This window comes from Thermobia domestica, chromosome 3 (genome assembly GCF_964235325.1).
Source record: "Thermobia domestica chromosome 3, izTheDome1.hap1.1, whole genome shotgun sequence".
NCBI classification, from domain to species: Eukaryota; Metazoa; Arthropoda; class Insecta; order Zygentoma; family Lepismatidae; genus Thermobia; species Thermobia domestica.
The window spans coordinates 5,259,404-5,279,921 of NC_137456.1; the positions used below are offsets into that span (position 1 = coordinate 5,259,404).

The following is a 20,518-nucleotide window of genomic DNA, read 5'->3' on the forward strand; positions in this document are numbered from 1 at the left end:
GTAAAGTAGTGGCAATTATATGATATTTTTCCATTTCACTATGGAAGAAGAGAGTTTCATAGTACTAAGGGGGCTGTATCGAAAAATTGAGAGATGGCATGTAGAATAAAGAGTGTTAAATAATAATAATAATAATAATAATAATAATAATAATAATAATAATAATAATAATAATAATAATAATAATAATAATAATAATAAATATGAATGTCTTTGGAGAGCCGAAATTATGTGAGACGAACAATGATATGTAGAGGTTTAAGATGGGTGGTCATAGAGGAGGAAAAACCAGGATTTTTCTCTCTCTGACTCTCTAACGTTAAGATTATGTGCTGAAGGTAAGAAGCATCATCATTCTACAATAGGTTGCTTTTACGTAGAATATCTATTACTTGAGCTCCCCTCCTTCGGGCAACTTTGCTTATGTAGTAAATTCAAAACAATTTCAATTTAAGACAAATATTTATAGAGAAAATTAAACATTTAATAGGGAAATCTGTTATCAAAATATCCAAACACGTAGATAGAAGACTATGTAGTGAGAAACATTGTGAAACTATAAAATTCTCCAAATTAGAATTAACATTTACTGGAAAACATTCGTTATGCATCAGTGAGCACAGGGAAAATAATTACGAATCTGTTTGCAAACAAAAATTAGAGACACTAATGCAAATGCGACGATATTTTCTCTCTCTCTTTTTTTTTTTTTTTTTTTTTTTTTTGGTATCGTCATGAGTTTTACACATATGTTACAATTTGATTCTTTCCCAAATAAAAAATAAATAAAATAACCTTAGTGATAAAAATGACAACAGTCCTTCCACGGGATTCGAATCGTCTATCTTCGGTATACAAACTCGTTGCTTTACCTAACTGAGCTATTTGCTCTCTTACGTAAGCTGAACCTGTTCTACAGTAAAGACGAGTTTTCATTACGATTGGGCTAACAATTCGTCCTTTTCCATAGGTAATTTCCACTATTTGCACTATCTATACGTTAATACTTAGCATAGATTCATATATTTGGAGTTCGCTGATAATGCATATAATAAGACATACTAGAAATATTTCGTTAAAATTTTCGTTTGTAGATCTAATCCACGCTTCTCTCAATGACATAGATGTCGCTGCTTCGTGTTGAACTGCAGAATTCCCTCGCGTTCTTGAAAATTTCCCACTTTAGCAGAGTTGGTAATTCTCGAGATTTCTGTCGATTTAATGTTTTTTGCTTCTAATTTCTTTATTTTAAGCTAATATCTAACACAAATATTAAAAACGGGTTTGTTATTAACCTGTCCTGCTGGGGAAACCTTCCGAAATTTCGAACATATAAAGAAAACGGAGATATTTTCAAAAAACTTCAAAATAAAGAGACGCGTCATTTATTTTGCTCATGGTAGTACCAAAGGATTTTTTAAACGTAATAAAAAGTAATACAATTTTCTGTTTTTGTGAATATTTTTGAAGAGAAATAAAATGTGTTATATTCTCCTTTTGTTGTTTTAAGTATATTGTCCTCCATAATGTTTTTACCCGAATGAATTGAACATGATGACATGGGGAGAAGCATTGTTCTCATTAGAACAAATCTTCCGGATACAATTTTAGGTTTCATCAAAGAACATTTTTCCTGAAATCTATTTAAAGGTTTTCCCATTCATAGTCTTCCTATTACCTAAGAGATTTGCAGATAATGCACAATATGAGAAGAGTTGTGGTTAGCAGTCAATTCTGCCAGACCCCTACGCTTATCAAGAAAATTTTCCTGAAGTTCATTTTAATGAGCTTTTCATATTGTGGAAGGTTTCTCTTCCACAGATAGAACTAAAAACTTATGAGATGTGGGGAATAACAAGAGAAACACAAATTGAGAGTGAAGTCCCACTACGCAATTTGATAATCACAGGGATCTGGATCTGGAAATACGTGATAAATAAAACAAACGGTCTCTTCTATAGAGACCATAAGAATTAAGATAAAAACTTGCTTTACGGTGGGGCCGCAATGGCTCAGTGGTAGAGCAGTTACCTCTGGTGCACGTGGTTCTTAGTTCGATCCTAGCTCGCGCCAAGTTAGCTTTGTGGTGGACAAACAGGATTTCTCGGGTTCTCCCGTTTTCTCCCACTTTCTTCATTCCTCAATTTCATTCGTTTCTCGTTATCACCGTTTCCTTTAGCCTAGCCGGCATAACCATGGGACATAAAACTTAAACGAGGGACACATTTCAGATTTTTGGATTTGACAAGGATTATCTGATATGTGACATGTTCTAGTAGGTGGTTGTGAGTGTTTTTTATTCTTGAGGTATCTCCTTACACTAGGCTTTAGATCAAACCCTTTTCCATTGGATACCACTACTATGTTCTGGTTGACAAATCTGACTCTAAGCCCCAGGAAGTTTTTTAATTGTTCGTCCTTTTCACCCTACACAATCTTTTACTCTCTGTTGTCTTTAGGATCGTTTCCTCCCCCGCTGATGATCATAGTGAGTTGAACAACAATTAGTCCTCACGCATATTTACCGGTATTCAAAGTTGCGAGATTTCGAAGAGTGGTTTTTATTTGGCGTCTTACTTTGGTGACCATGATATTTAAAACAAGAATAATGTTACTGACATCATTGGATGACGATTTATTGATTCGAAGCATCTGTTTTTAAGATGATTTCAAGCTTTTAAGTTAGAAAATCGAAGGTATGATTATCGGAAATAATGGTAAGGTAAAGTTTAGATTTCATCAATGCAATTTCCTAACAGATGATGAAAAATTCTATAATTTTCTGCTTTTGTGAATATCCTTGACAAATGAAAGATATATTTATTTATCATTTGTGATTTTTTCAACTCTTAAATTTGGAAGGTTGTAGCTCTTGACCATTGAATCCTCAATCATTTCAAGAGTTTTGTACTTCTTACCGTCTTTTTCGGAACTGTTAAACATATTTATCAGCGTGAGAAGCTGTTGAATTTGAGTTTAACGTCACTTTCAGAAGCGAGGCCATATGGACCAACTGATTAATGTGGAATCCGGAACTACATGAGCTCCCGCCGGGAATCGAACTCGGATCTTCCATACCAAAGGTGCGTACGCTAACCGCTTAGCCACGAACGAGTTCCAGAGTGAGAAGCGTTGTGATTATAAACACATTCTAGGGAATACCATTGTTTTTCCGAACGACGCCTTTCCCAAAATCTATTTTAAATATAGTATTTTAGCTCGTAATGTCTGTCTCTTACCGGAGAGAGTTGAACATTGTGACTAATGTGAGAAGTGTTGTGGTCATAAGCACCATTCTCCCTGGTACCATTTCAGGCTTTATCAAGAAGTTCCCAAACGACAGCACGACCATTAGTCCACTTGGGAAGTAGATCATGAGGATAATGCTGGATAGCTTCCGTTGCAAGAACATCTCAAACTTCAGATCATTCATCTTCACATTAGCTACAGAAACAAACCAAAGGAAACATTAGAATTACTGTAGCTAATCAAGTATTAATAACAATGGCATGCAAATAAAATGAGTTACGTCAGAGAGGTGTAGAATATGCTGCAAGTCAAGGACAAATTATATGATACAGATAACAACATGAAAACTTAATTAGAAAAACAATATTAATTGACTACATTAAAAGCGCTTGAAAGAAGAAAATAATCCATAACGATTATCTAAAAAAAAGGAAGTCACCAATCTGCATCGACTCACATTTCTCTTTAAGGTTTTGCGCTTTCAACTACTTTCCTACTTCTTTCAACGATTGCAACCATTAAATGCTCATTATACACGATAAAACATCAGCTGTACATTAACTTCTATCCTCGGATAGTGTGATCACCGAGGATCGTCATCCCTCATACGTGACGTGCTAAAATGACCATAGAAGCCGAAAGCTTAGAAATCTAATTCCTAATTCTAATTCTAACTTCTAAATGTACTAATCTACTTCTAAATCATGTCCAAAATGATTGTCGCATATCTATAACTATCTTCTTGTAAGAATATAATTTGAAAATGATTTTGCAGGATACTTTAAATACTGATACTATGCGTGTAATCGGGAAATGTATATTTGTGGTAAATATCATAGGAAAAGAATTATAAATACGAAAATTAGAATGAATAAAACAAAATGTTGCTAAATGGACAAGAAAGTTTAATTTTCGTTTTATTGTTGTTATTTACTGCTCTTTTGACATGAATTTTACCACATACATGTCTTTGCCGATTATACACATACTAACATTATAAGAAATACCGGGCGAATTCGTTATCAAATTATATTTCTACTATTACATATTTATAGACAGGCGACAATCATTTTGGACATGCGTGTACCTGCGTTTATTATATGTTTATTTGTAGTAACGAATGTGTGTTTGAGATTGTAAATTTAATTTTTTGTTTGTTATAATATTTACTTCAGTGCATAAAAATGTATATTTATGATATATTTGACACTACGTACAAGAACTTTTGTATGTGTATCTGTAGCTATGTGTCGTTTGAATCATTATTTTATGAATACTTCTTACTGGAATATTAATCTATATCATTACACGGTCAAGTGGGAGACAAGGCATGGCCACCGTTAACTTCGCAATGTAATGTTTAACTGTGAATAAATAAATAAATTCCATTAATTTATTTGGCTTGGCACAGGCTTCAAAATTCTTTTGTAGCCAGCAGTAGTGTGTTTGTTCTGGGCTTTAGCGCTTTTATGCTTTTTTTCTGTTTATTTCTTTTATTAAAATCAGTTAATATTGTTTCTCTAAAAGACGTGTTCATTTTCTGCTTTTTAATGCGTTTTTGAAATCTGATATTTTTCTTTTAAGTTTGTTTAATTTTTCTACTCTTTGTTTACCACAGTAGTTTAGTTAAATGCCTAAACTAAAGGAGGGCACTGACATACCATTAAATATGTCGGCCTAAGAAATATGCATGAACAAATATATGCATTTCCTAAAATTGGACTACTTGGTACGGAATCATACGTGAGCCGTACGTAATCATACGTCCAGCTCCAGACTCTAATCAGACCCTTATTAAATCTATATGATTGCAGCTCGCACCAATTACATTGATTTTAGCTCGCACTGTGAGCGTGCGTCCTCCCCCACTCCCATTCCATTTTAATATTCTCAGTTTCTCTTGGCTGAAGTGGAATAAGGCTCCATGGATTATACGTCGACGCAAACTTTGTTAGTTTTATCCATTTCAAGGAGTTAGCAGTACTGTGAATGGTGACTTGAACTTCTTGTGCATCGCACAAAGGAATGTTATGTGGTCATGACTTTATAACAAAATAGTCCCTTAAAATCTGATGTAATCGAAGAACATTTTTACTATTTTCAATACTTTGAATATATTGCCCTAATGACAAATCCTTATAGCACCTTTTGATATACATATTCTTTATAAAGAACATTTCGTGTAAATATTATTAAAATTTCTCTCTGTCATCGTAAGCGCAAGTATACCGACGCTAGATAGAGAAGCCGCGAGAACTATTGTGCGAAGGGACGCCATGAGAAAGAAAAGATGTGAACGACTCAGCAATGAAATCGATCAATAATCTAATCATCATTTATGTTATGGTGTTAAAATATGTATGAGTGAAGTGTGGAACTTATGTCATTTCGTCACCTACGTATGTTAAAGTAAATTTCAACGAAAATACTTTGAAACAACTTAATTTGTCTAAGATTTGAAATGCCACGTTGTTTCAGTTCCTTACAAATGTTGCTGGTTTAGAACAAATACCAAATCAATTATTGAATTTTACTTATATTAGCGATAAAGTAACGTAAGTAAGACAAGGGATAAATTTACTTCTTTAATTGTTAATCAGTGGCACCACAAGTAACTTTACGGTCGACTACCCAGCCGGACAATGGAAATTGGAGTTATTCAAGGAAGTCGGAAAATTATTCAAAAATGGGAAGAAGAATCTAAAAAGGGATTGCCCTCCAAAAGAGTCCACTAAACCCCCCTTTTTCTTGTGAAATTTCGAAAACCAAAATGTTGTGTGAATTAGTGCGCAGTGAGTAACGTGTGAAAAATAATCATTTCTCTAATCACGCAATAAGCCGGCTTCGTCGTCATATCATATATTTTTGAGTTGATCTTTTAAAATTCCTTTTTTTATTTTTTTTATTCTTTTATTAGCAAATACATGGGCTTAAATTTATTATGTTAAAATGATAAAAACAAAAATCTAAAATACAAAACTTCAAAAGGTGTCAATAATAATCATATTAACAAAATACAGAAGTAAGTATGTATATGAAATGTGTAATATTTTGTGCTTGAGTAAAACCATTTTCGTGTATATTTCTTGTTTTCAGTTGTAATTCATGTTTCTTGCATAGATCACTACCAGAACGGTAAGATTTCAGTACTTAATATCATAGCACTTGAGTGTATGCGAAGTAGACGTGTCACTGAAGGTGGGTACGCGCGTATGCAAGTTTGGTTCGGATTCATCTCAAGTTGCAATCTGGTGCAGTTCCTCATACGAATTCCAACCACTAAAACCACCATTAGTAAGGCGTACCGAACAAGATTCGAACTCAGAAGGTCACAAGAATGTCTTCCCGAAAGGGGACAAGCGGGAATCGAACCCCACCATGTTAGAAGAATGGCCTTCCCGAACAAGAACACGAACAAATCGTGAAATAGCACCAAGTGGACATTGTGGTAAACACACATCGTGTAAGAAAGTTTTCTCGAATTTCTTGTGTTCTCCCACTTTCAATAGTCTACAATTAACCAGCGTGAGATATTAAACTAAAATTAAAAATAACGACTTTCTATAACTTTTAAATATCCTATTAAGCAATACTTAATCAATACTAACAAGTTCTACGAACATTAATTGCGTTAAAATTAGGTGAAGAAGAAATCAAGTTAACGTCGCCGTGTTTGTCATTTAGGCTAAACTAGATGGACGAATGCTGAAATTGAATAATTATGATATGATTGGTGGAGTAAGAAAGGGAGAACTCAAGAAGACCTACAGACACAATGGCCCCTATAAACTCTTAAACCTGGGAACGAACTAAGGACACATCATAACAAAGGTGAGTATTCTACCAGTTTTATTTTTTTAACTAGTAAACAGTAGCCAATAACACTATCCACTGAACCACCCTGGGCCAATTATAAGTAATTGAGGACTAATTCACTGAAGTGCATACAGGGTGTGTCAAGTTGAGTGTTCAGGTCAATTTCTCTTAATGTATACATCGCAGGAACAAAGTGATAAGTGCACAAGTATTCAAAAATAAAGAGAGTAAAGTGTGCGATAAAAATCTGTAAAAAGCAAGTGTCATGCCCTAGGATAATCTTCAAAATTTCAAATGGCAATATGGATCAAGTGATATCTCGTTCGATACATTTTGGAAATCGAAACAACTTGAAAGAAAGCACATGTCGATATAGGGAACCATTTCCATAGTGGTCGCAGAAGATGGGTTCTGTTTCACACCATGTTTCTGATCCATGATCCGTAGTAGGAATACGATGGGAAATAAATTTGGGTAGAGACATAGCATACTTGTATTGATGACGAAAAATGAAACGCTGGGATGTGTAGAACAAAGTAAGTACATCAATTACTTCATGACAAATGACGCCTCATACGTTTCTATTATGTTTCACACACACTAATATGGTGGTCGAGGGATGTTTTCACCACTTAGAATCTCTGTGGTGATAGGTGCAGGCGCATGTCGAATTCTGCCTTCATGTCATCAATGGTTATCTGTACTGTGAACATTACACGATCTTTAACAAAATTCCAGACAAAAAAAATCAAGCAAGCTTAGGGGAGGAGGTTGTGGAGGTCAGTAACTAGGATATCTACAACCTTTCCATGTATCAGGCATACGTCGGTCCATGAGAGAGCACCGTCATGTTGATACTATAGTACGAAAGGTATAACGTCATTGCCTTCCCGCCAAAAGTTGTAGTGACGTTTATGGGGAGTTGCCAGCTTGGTTACTAGTGGCTCGAAGAGCATGGTGATTGGCGGGTGGTGATTGGTTATCTTCTTACCACACCCCCAGTGACGAGCAGGTCCAAGCGCGGAAAGTCAACGATGTTATATCTTCTGGACTTTAGATACGAATACATTTGTCGAAATGAAGTCTTCTAATAACTCTAGTAACATATGAATGATAAAATGAAGCATAACATGTCCGTTAGTATGCCACACCATACATTGAGAGATCACCGACACTAACGAGGAAGAAGTCTCTGGACACAGTGAGGTTGTCCAGTATAACAACGTACCATGCAAACAGTATAAACAAATTATATAAAGCAACATTTTCAATTGCTCTCTTTTAAGTTAAAGGCTTAAAGGTGTAGAACTTACCGTTATAAACAGTGCTTCTGTTGTACCTAAGAGTGAAATCTGACAGCGTAACTTCTGTTTCCTTCTGTTGTATTCCTGATTCTATCCATTTCAACTCCACTTTATACTGAGGAGACTGCATGCCTGTTTAAACAATAATTTATTATATGTTTTGAGTTGTAGCTCTTTTCACAAAGCTTTTAATCTTAACATTTGAACTTATAAGAGTCTAACTTTTTGAAAGCGTTTTTGATTACGCAACTCAGAACCAAAACCCAGAATAGGACTTGAAATTTGTATGTATGAAATTTGTATTAATTTGTGACTGATTTAACCACAATCAAAGATTAGAAATCTATTTTACATTTTAATCTTATTCTCAAAAAAGTTGTAGCGCTAGATGCATGTTTTTATTACATTTTAAAATATATTTAGGTCATAATTTTAAATTGTGGGACTCAACAACTTGTCGCCTCCTGAAAATGAGCTTCTTTTAAGATGTTAGGTATCTGAGAGATTACATTATACAGTAACAACTATTAGGTAGAACACAACAATCACTATATTTTACAAGATTTTCTAACAAGTAGAATGCTATACTAACTCAAAATATGTATTTATTTGTTTACTGAAGTGTTTCTATTCCTTTTAAATGTTAAGAAAATAGGCAAATTCACAAAAATTGTTTTTAATTGAACAAGGATTGTAAACAATCTCTCTCGCTTTAAATCAACCCCTAATATTTTCTATAATATTCTATTTTCTTATATTATATTGCGTCTGGCGTTATAAGGTCTCAAGCGCATATTTGTTTTAATGTAGCAGAACATTATATAATTACGTAAACGTCATTAAAGAAATCTTTCGGTTGATTAATAAAGTATTAATCTACTGCCACTGTTACTACCAGTAATAATAACTCAGTATATTTGAAATTTTATATGTTAAATCAATATACATGGCACTCTCTAAGTTAAGAAACATAACAGTTCGTTGCCGAAGATCACTAAAGATTCTGCCTTACATTATTGTTCACCTCAATAATGGTCAAAGCAAAGAACTATTGAATATACTACATTCTGCGTAAAGTTCTTCTAGAAGTTGAGTGCTAGGTTTAGGCTTCTTGGTCTTTCTATTTATACTATAGACGGTGACCTGTAGTAACTTTAAAATTCATCAAAGATTATATTCCTCCATTTACTTTCTTATTTATTTCTTTTCTCATTAAATATCCTCAACAAAAATGTTTGCTATACCTAACAGAAATATGTATTTAAAATATTATTTTTAACTTATTCGATATTGCTCTAGACGACAAAAGATTTTGTTCGAACTTGAAACATGCATTTCTCTCTTTTAAACCACGTTTTATTCCTTTTTGATTTAGTCCTGATTTCTTAACTCCAGGCGTACGAACTTTCAAATAATTTAATTAAATTCCTTATAATTTGTAAGCTCTCTTATCCGTCTATTTCAAACATTACGTTGACATAAGAGTGTTTGGCATATTTCTACATATTTTCAGACATTCTACATTTATAATTTGTTTGTTAAAAGAACTTGACAAAAAATAAACTGTACATGAAATTTGCAGAAATCCCTACTACAAAACAAGTAGTTCTGAATGAGTGAGTAATTGGCTGATCAACACACAGGCCAATTCACTTAAACTAGAAACTATGGATTTGGATAGTACATAGGATTTATGACGTAAAGTACCACTGTAAAAGATTTTTGGAAATTCAACGAAGGGGAGGAGGAAATAGAGGTGGCATTTATTATAGTAAATATTCCACATCCCGGAATCTTTGAGGGTAAGAGGCATGAAGTTTAGTATATGGACTTCTCCTTTAAAGCAATTAGATTTGTGCTTCATCTTTTTCATATTTAACTTAGAAAATCGACGGAGGTTACTATTATTATAAGATGTCCACGTCTCGGAATTCCTTAAGGTTAGAGACAAATTTTGCTGTTTGGACGTTTCATGTGAAACAATTGAACAGAAGTTTCAGTATTTCTAGACGCTTGACCTAGAATAGAAAATAAAGGAGTGAGGCTGTCTCACTAAGATGCCTCTAAGATACGAGACGTTCGACTTTGTTTTATAGTTTTGAATTTCAGACAAATTCTACATGATCTTTGTAGACCAAGGAACTTAAAATATTGTCCACAGTAACACGGCGGCATTTTCAAATATGGTAATAAAGTACAAGTTTTTAACGTGGGCTGAAATTAATTGATACAACTTCTGTTGTACATGTACAATGGTTGAAATTGATTGATATGAGAGCTTGAATCTATACATCGTGATTGAAATTATTGGAAGGAAGAGCTGGAGTATTACACGACAGTTAAAAGTGATTGAATTTTATTTTGAAGTTTAAATCTACTCATGGATGTATTATTCCAAATGAATTTTGTGTGGGAGGATATGCAATATATTTACTTTGCACTTTTTAATTGGGATAAATGCTGTTTGTTTGGTGTTCCATACAATGTTATTCGAAAGCACACTTCAATTAACTAACTCAAAATATAGGAACGTGCTTCTTCTGGCCAAGTGATTAGGTCGCACCCGTTGGAAGTGCTTGAATGGAATAAAGAAACTTGGGTTGTGTTTGGGATAAAACTTTAATAGTGGCCCTTTGGCACATTATTTTGATACTAAAATACAGTTGAATGTTTTATTACAATCAATCGACAATAAAAAAGGAAATGAACTTAACTATGAGGTTTTTTTAGTGTATGAAATATTAACAAAAATCTGAATCATAAAGTACATATATATTACAATTTACGTCTGCTAATCGAAATTGAAATATTTAACAATAGAAAATATTTTACCATTGAATATTTGCCAACTACATTTTTGAATGTCTACAGGGTAGAAACCAAAGTCCATCTCACATCTCAAGATCAGAGTTACTCTGCAAAATAATAATTATTTTTTTGAATGAATATAAGCTTTCATTATGTTATCAAATTAGTACAATAGCAAGGATTTAAACTTAGGATCATAGTTTCTACTATATGATTTATTTCTTCGGTGGTTATTGTTACTGTTGAAAACATAAGCAATACATCATGTGCTTATTTACTTTAGCTTGTCGCGTTACAACCGCTTGGAATCGACCCACATATCTCGAGAGATCTCTCGTGTATTTTTCGTATTATTGATTGAATAAAGAACTCCTATCATTAGTTACTAAAAATATATATTCTTTAATATTTCTGTTGTAGCTTATTATCACTAAACATGGTAATACAAACATAAGAAAGTGATATAAATATTTGATTTACTCTTGGTAGAATAGATTCTAGTGAGTAGGTAAAAAACAGGAAAATGCCTCAAAGGTCACAGAGAATACCTTGAAAGGTGCCTATTTTACCTCACAAATAGACAGTTTTATTAATGCATATGTTGACAGTAATATAACGATCATTCTTCCCTCTTACTTCGTAACCAGTCACTTACGTAGCTTGGGATAAAGTCAATATGTGTGCGTTATTTTGTAATAACGGAAATTAGTGATGGAGATGATTTGTGTCTGCATTGATTAAATACCTCGTGACATGTCTCAGTCTTATCTATTAATAGAAGGTCCTACTTACCTTTCGAGTCTTTTCTATACTGTAGAAATATATCAAATTTGAAAGATAAATTGATTTTTTATTTTCGAGCTTAGAATCTCTTTCAGCATGAGGCTATGTGAGACATAAACCAACAGGTTGCCGTGGTTCGACATGATCTCCCAGCGAGAACTGATGCCGGGTCTCTCACTCCCAAAGTTAGCACGGTAAATAAATTGTTACGTGGGACCTAATTTGCCACTTAAGTTTTATCTTCTATCTGGTTGCCAGAAATTACATTCAAATCCACTGACATGGAACCTAAATAACACTTCTCAACTTAATGTACCTTTTCTTTCGTATTTCAATAGATTATGTCGACATGTTTCAGTTTTTGAAAAGTTTACAAATACAGTTAAGTGGGAATTTAAACAAGCTTTTCTCACTTTTGCATCTTAAAGGAATGAAAGCACAGTGCAAAGTTATGCAATATCTTTAAAAAGCGTGAATAAATATGAGGATTCCTACAAAATGTCAATATCTGGTCAAACGCTATGAAAATAATGTTTATCTTGGCGTATTCCTGCTACTGCAAAGCATGAGATATAATAACAAACAAATATAACAAAAATATATAGTAACAATAATAAATAAGTGAATCATACATTGTGTGTTCATTTCTCATTTAGACGGAAGTGATCTTATGCCGTGTTATCGAAATGACGGTATGTTTATTACATTAGTAAAATTCTGGGCATTTCTCTACGTGGGCCACATAAAAGTAGCCCGACGTAGTAATATCATACCTACCGGCAATTTCGTCTATCGCTTGAGTTTGATTCATACTTGGCTAAAGTAGCACTCTTCGGTCGAAAGAGTAGGAAAGTGTAAACACTGGCCTACATGAAACGATGAAAATGGCCCTTCCTAATATCGAGACACTTCTGCACACGATACAAAATATTAACTAACACGCCTGTAGCTCTTGACGGGTCATGCTCATGAAAGTACTGGGTAATGTTTTCTTGCAGTTCAGCCAGATATGACAGATTTTCTTCCTCAGATTTCCTGCTTTAAGCATCTCCAGAGATGAAACTCAAAGGGGTATAAATCCGGGGAACAAGGAGGCCACAACCTTCTGCTTATTGTGCACTCTTTCTATACCAAACATTTGTTCCAAATATGTCATGACATTCCATCTTGTTGCAAGTAGGAGTATAATCTTTTTTGTGGTGTCAGTTTTTGACAAAGTTGTTGCTGAAGACACGATAAACTTGGCCATTGTGTAGGTTCATTAAGTAGCATTTTGCGTTTTTGATTTAGTCTTTATCTCTGGATATGTGAGCAATAATATCTTCTTAAATTACATTTTATATCTTCAACAATTTATTTTATTTAAATAACTTTTCAACTTTATATTATTCAGGATTTAAAGGTATGTTGTTTAAGTAATATTCATAATTACATAGAATATCTGTACAATTCTGACGTAAATTATGTCTTTTTCTTTGGATATTGTTATAATAGGATAGTAATGACTATATTAAGATGGTATAAAGTTATATTAACTTAAATTAAAATGAAAGATGATACACATAAGATTGTTACTTTTGTAAAATGAATGAAAGAGGATAAGGTAGAAAATAATGTGTAGTAATAATTTAAAACAGTTTTAGGAGAACTTTTTCCAAATAAGTTCATTGGAGGTTCTTTGTTTTGTACGCAAACTTTACAACCTCTCAATATAACATGTTGGTTTATTTTCTGTGTTATTATTCATTTTAAAGCATTTTACAGTAGACCCTATTCAATTTTACCTCCCACATGGTATTAGAATTCTACTGGACAGCTATACTATTTATTAAAAGAGGGGGGTACTGCATCTCAGTGGAAGAACATTCATCTGTTGTGCGTAGGGTCTCTGGTTTGATCCCAGCTCGCACCAAGTGAGCTTTGTGGTAACAAAAACCGTGTTTGTGGGTTTTCTCTGGGTTCTTCGCTTTCCTCCCACTTTATTCACTTCACCATTTGATTCATTTCTCATCATCCCCTTCTCCTTTAGCCTAGCTGGCATAAACGTGGGACGTAAAACTTAAATATTTCATTTCATTTTTTTATTAAAAGCTCCAACGTACCTTATTTGTTGAATGATGATACAACCTGGCAGCTGAGGAACACAGATCAACTGCGCCACCTGTTGTCCCTGGATAGCATTTCTTACCCTCACTTCTTTCACTGGTTTAATGTCTACGAACGGCAACCATAGCTTCTCAATGGATTGCTTTGTCAGGAATTGTTGCTGTGCCTTGGTGCTGGTTCCCTGTACTCTGTAGTCGAGCCATTGAAATCGTATAGTCGCATCCAACACGATGATCTTTAGCAATTGAAAAAAAAAGAAAGTTATATTAAAAACTATGAAACAACAGATTGTTAATTTTTGTATACTTTTGGCAAGTTTAATACAGTATATGTAATAATTGAAATATTCTTTGGAGATTAATTACTATGTATTCTGAATACCTTTCATGTTTATTAGCTGATCCCTTCTTTGTTTCGCGTTTACTCCTGCACTACATCAACTCATCAATTTTCTATAAAATTTATTGGCCTTTTAAAATATATTTGTACCATCTTCTGTTATTGCATTCCGAAAATATATTTATACATTATTTACATTTTACGCTACTTTTTGCACAGACACTATTTCAAATATTGTTCTGCAATTTTTTGCGTAACCCATCATGTGAGAGCCGTATTATTAACTTTACAATCCATTCTTCTATTTTACAACTGAATCAGTATTTGTTAAAACAACTACAGTTACTAGTTTAATGATAACCACTTCTATACTTTTTTCAGAATATATATATATATATATGAACAAAACTGCTATTTATTGCTAAAATAACTCGTTTTCTAATCTGTAAATGTCTTTCACTATACTTTCATCCATTAACACTTTGAAAAGGGCAACAAATGAAAACCGTTAAAGCGGGCACGGATTTGTATATATTTTTTTCTACTTTTCCAGAAATTCCATGCAATACGTATTACTTTGTACTTTACCGTTCTTCAATATTTCTGGATATCTAACAATTCTCTAACTTTTACATTCATCTAGGGAATAGACTTTAACTCTACAGAATGTCAACTTTCTATTCATTGAGACGATGTCATGTCAATCTGTCATGTCAATCTTCAGTATTCGAAAAGAAAAAAATAATGGATAATAACAAAGAAGGTTATCTAAGAATTATTGAGTACTTGGAGGACAAAATTGAGAATTGTAATTTGCAAATTACATTGTGACAGTATGTATGTACCACTTTGTTTGATAACCTTCTGCTATTTTCCAGTTGCTACACAATTTCTGTTATTTTTGGTGAAATAATTGTAAGACGTGGTGTTCACATGCCTCTTTTGGACTTTACTAGACGAAATTCAGGGAATCTTGTAGAGATCAAACCAACTGATAGTCTTACGATGCCAAATTTGGGTTATAGGGGGGGGGGAAAGCATTAAAACCTCTCAGCGAATTACTGATGGGTAGTTAAATACGAAGTTCGTTGGGAAAGTAAGTTCCGTTTGGCAATAAAAAAGAAATCGAGTACAGATAAAGAAAGCAATGTATTGCACAAACAATAACACTTTTTACATTACTTTTCCCCATAGCTTCCGTAATACGAAGTTCGTTGGGAAAGTAAGTTCTGTTTGGCAATAAAAAAGAAATCGAGTACAGAGTAAGAAAGCAATGTATTGCACAAACAATAAAACTTTTTACGCTACTTTTCCCCATAGCTCCTGTCATAGCGTGGTATATGTTTATTTATTCCTACGTCATAGAATTTTGCCTTCTGAGTTGTCAACCATGTGGTAACCATGTGTTGTCAACCATCGTTGCTGAAGAGCTTAACACTAAAGTAAGACGTCAGATACAGAAAGAGATGGAAGTCACTAGGAGCAAGGTCGGCACTGAACGGAGGATGGCACCAAATCGTCCCAGCCGAAGCTTTCAAGAAATTGTTTACTCACATTAATAGTGTGTGGTCAGGCATTGCCGTGAATAAAAACCACATCTTTTGCGGTTATTCCTCTGCGTTTATTTTGTATTGCACGACGCAGTTTCTTAAGCGTCTCCCAATAAACATCTTTATTGATTGTTGCAGCTCGTGGTAAAAATTCAATCAGCAAAATGCCTTCTCTGTCCCAAAACACTATACTCATGACTTTTCGGGGTGTCAAGAATTGCTTTTGTTTAACCTTTTTTGGGGACGAAGTGTGCTTCCATTCTTTAGATTGTCATTTCATTTCAGGGGTGTCATAAGCAACGCAAGTTGCATCCCTCGTGGTTATCTCCGATAAAAAGTTTTCATCATGATAGCGTGTCAAAAGCTCAAGTCCTACAAGCAGAAGCTCAAGTCCTTTGTGTTCTTCAGTACGAAGTTTAGGCACCCAATATGCACAAAGTTTACGAGAACCCAGTTTTTCAGTAACAGTCTCGTAAAGTACTCTTCGTGAAATTTGTGGAAATTCAAGACTAAGAGCATTAATCGTGAACCTACGGTTGTTCTTAATCCTTTGTTTGACTGCACTCCCAATTCATTAGAAACCACAGATGGTCGCTCACATCGTTCTTCGTCATGCACTTGATTACGTCCTTCCTTAAATTGTCGGACCCATCTCCTCACCATTGAAACATTCATTGCATATTCTCCGTAAACCTCGAAAATTTGTCGGTGAATGTCACTTGATTTTACATTCTTCTACAGATGTAATAATAAATGAATCACAGATGTAATTTGACAAGATTTTGATCAACGCTGCCACCATAAACAGTCACTACGAATGACACACAACACAAAGCGATCTCAAGATAGCATCATTTCCTTCTGCTTGGATCAGAATAACTAAACGGCGTGACAAACATCTTGGCATTTAAAGGCGGCGCTCCAAGTTCCCTTTAAATGCTGCTAGCAAATGAGAGTCCAGCGATATTGCCACGTATATTTTGTACACATCCACGCCTATCCTCTGCCACCTGATCGCACTGTAGTTCGTCTGCTTAGTCATAGCCACACCCCTTAGCACTCGGCAATATCGCGTCAGAGCTTGCGTTTTATTCGTTTAACTGAAATGCCAAGATGTTTGTCACAGGCTTTAGTGCGCATGGGCTGAACTGCGATCGTATCGCTGCCGCGGAGAAAAATCGAAACAAAACTTATTTTATGAACTTACTATCGTATGTATGCGGTCTCGCGTTGTCAGCGTGGTATGCGACGCTCTTTCCGCTGAACAGTTTCAGACGATTCTTTACAATTGCTAACTGTAAACAGTACAAGCCCAAGTTTATCGTTCTGCCCGATGGTAGTAGCTTGTAATGCACGATGCCTTTAATATAATCTACACTAAACATAACATCCTTGTGTATTAGTGTGGGCTTTGCGATAGACTTTGGAGATTCTCCTAACTTCGACCTCCATCTTTTTTTTCACACTGATGTTGTAAATTATTCACTTTTCTCACTCGTGATTGACCGCTTCAGAAATGGCTCGAGATTGTTACGTTTCGGTAGAGATTCACAGATAGAAGTTCGGTCGAGTAAATATTTTTGAGCCAGTTCATATGGTACACGAACATCGAGCTTCTGTTTCTTACCAGTTTTCTTCAAAATGATTTCAGCACTGTTTGGCACTGGCGATGTTATGGTGTGCCACTACGAGTGATTGATCACTCACTACCAGTGGACATAATCTAGGATATTTAAATCTCCAGAACAAAAGCACCTGAACCATCTTTTGGCTGTTGTGTTTTGATAACATATCTTGTCAGTAAAAGGCACATGTTTCTTTAGATACCGGTATATGTGTGTGATGAACATTTTGATCTTCATCAAAATAAAGTTGTAAAATGTAGCGCAGTTTTGCGGAGAGTTCACTTATATTCACGACTTAATGCCTTGCGTCTGATTATGACAATTCTAACACTTTTTGCAGAGCTACTAGCTTTAACTAGACCACTTGAATACCAAGGTATATAAGACGAAAATGATATTTCTTTTTCACGAGAGAACTTTGAAGTTCAATATATCATGAAAAATTCATATTTATATTATGGTTATAACCATAAATATTATTATGAATTTTCTTTTCTAATGCTGATAATAAATCACATTATCTTGATTTGATTTATGCGAAATTTATGGAGCTAAAAAATTCTCATTTGGAAAATTCTGATTTGGGAGTTACATCACTTGGCATTCAAGAGGTTTAACTGTGAAATGCCAAATTTTAAAGATGACATGTTGGACAGGATAAATCAAGTGATTTTTGAAATAATAATAATAGTAAGTTTTGAATGTGCGACATATTCACTGAATTTATTCCAAAGAACGAACATTATCAGTTTGGTGTGATAGACATTGGATTTTAAAAATCTGGTCAATATTAATTTTTATTTTAAGCTTTCATTTATTCAATACGACACACAGTTTATGCACATTCTCAGACTGAAAATAATTTCTTTGTTATGTTAACTTTTCCTTTTTCTCATATTTCTTAATGAATAAACTTACAGATTGATTCCTTCAATCCAAATTCCTAAGATTACCTTTCATGACATCGATCTACACGACCATGTTTTCATCAGCCTGCCGTCAATTCAATGTACGAAGAATTCAATGACCTATGCTTCGACGTTAGGTGACCAGTTACGACTTATGTACAACACGATTTGAGCCTAATGTGATTTCGTGCGCAGAAGGGTCACTAGCTTTTAGTCTGTCTCATATTTATCGTAGCCTTATTCGGTGTAGCTTGCCTTATGTCAGTTCAAAAGTTTAAACTGTTACTAGCTCAAGTGTTATTTCAGTGTTTACTAAGAATTCAGAAATAAAACAGGAAAAATGTTAACAAAGAATGTCTTACTTTAATAGTTTCTGTATTCTAACGTACGGATGTTTAGTACATTAAGAATCTTTATTACGACTAGGTTGGAAATGGCAGACTATTTGCTTTTTCAATGTTCTCGATGCTAGTTTCTTAAAAGTGGACATCAAAATTACCTTATCATTCTAGTTAGGGGTAAGAAACAAATAAATGATCTTAAGTTATGCCATAACCAAATGGTAGAACAAAAATTTTTTGTCAATGCTGACGTTATAGTTGAATGTCTCGAAGAGTAAAACACTTTATTAGCGTTTGCAGGTAGTTAGAAAAAAAAACGTCCAAGTCCTATGACGGAACTAACAAGGGAACGAAGGGAGGATTGATATCGAGTTGGAACGCTGTGCATACATCAATCGAAAGCACTAATGATGCTGATTAAGAATCTGTAATAAAAAGTTTCCACATGCATGTGTTAAAGGAGTGATGCCGATTTGTCACTTTTCACAGTTTTTGCACTTCTTCACGTTATTTCAATTCCAATCGCTACCAAACTCATACAAACGACTAATTCACGCACTAGAAATCCTGTTACTCATATTTGTTTTCGTTACTCATATTTGAGGAAACATAACGCTTGGAGCATAACAGAATCAAATGTATTAGTTGACATAAGATGTGCAGTAATGATACTTCAGCACATACGCAGGTGAATCAACAAGAAAATGGTTCAAGCAAAAAATGTCTTTGCACCAAGAGCAACGGATTCTCGCAAGTTTCTCACAATGCTTACAGTTGACGACACCAAACCTAAAACCAAATTTGCTTGGCGAATCAAAAGCAGGATATTCACCAGTCTTATAACCAGCTTTAATAAATGCATATTGATACAACCCAATGTATCTTGGCGAACTCATCTGATTGTGTACAATCGAAGCAAATATAATGCGCTGGTCTGGTTGAAATATTTTATACCCGTCAAGTTCGAGTTTCACATAGTGTTCAAGTTTCTTCAAATAATGTTTCCAAACACCAAACCCATAAACGTCTATCGGCTGACAGAATCGCGTGCAGTTTTTCGGGATATTCACAACCTTCACTATTGCGCCATTTGGCAAACACCCGGCAATTCGCGTGTGGTCTGTAAACGGACCCCAATGGTCAAGTAGAACGACATTTTCTTCGTTTGGTGAAATCGCTGCAGACAGCAAGTCTTTAACAAACTTGTCACGGTCGTCACTTGTCATGATGCCACTTTTCGATGCATCAAGCACTAGATTTTCGGGTTTGATCATTGTTTCCCACATCCTTGGCCCAAATTTTCCGCTAGACTCTTGGAGTGTTACCATCATTTTGTCATGAACAACTCCGCTCATCGCAACTATTGGCAAGATAGTAAAAGAGTGGGTTGTAGCATTTGTTGACTGCACAACTTTTTCAACTCTATCTTGTCCTTTGAACGCCAGAGTGCGTTTCATTATGAACACCACTCTGATCGGCGTTCAAAACATTTTCGGCAGCGATGCGTTTTTCATTCATTGTGTTGGTGATGCGGGTCGCAAATTTGTCTGCTTCCGTTTTCAAAATCTCCTGATCTTTGAACTACGGCTTCGTCACGCAACTCGTGATTCGGCGGCTGGTAATTCCACGGGCTTTTTAAAACTGCTGTACCCACCAAGACGAAGCCTTGAACGAATGAGCGAAATCAAG

The 20,518-nt window shown here is 34.7% G+C and overlaps 1 protein-coding gene across 1 annotated transcript in view; it reads right to left on the minus strand.

Moving 5' to 3' along the window:
* LOC145681354 (glycine receptor subunit alpha-2-like) overlaps nucleotides 1-16,630 on the minus strand; it is a 28,367-nt gene extending 11,737 nt beyond the window's left edge. The window contains exons 1-5 of the mRNA XM_081753008.1: nucleotides 16,490-16,630; nucleotides 14,063-14,301; nucleotides 11,202-11,284; nucleotides 8,379-8,501; nucleotides 3,240-3,444 (exon numbers count right to left, since the gene is read on the minus strand). Coding sequence (XP_081609134.1) covers nucleotides 3,240-3,444; nucleotides 8,379-8,501; nucleotides 11,202-11,284; nucleotides 14,063-14,301; nucleotides 16,490-16,630 — 791 coding nt within the window. The remainder of the gene's footprint in view (nucleotides 1-3,239; nucleotides 3,445-8,378; nucleotides 8,502-11,201; nucleotides 11,285-14,062; nucleotides 14,302-16,489) is intronic.
* Nucleotides 16,631-20,518: the final 3,888 nt, after the last annotated feature.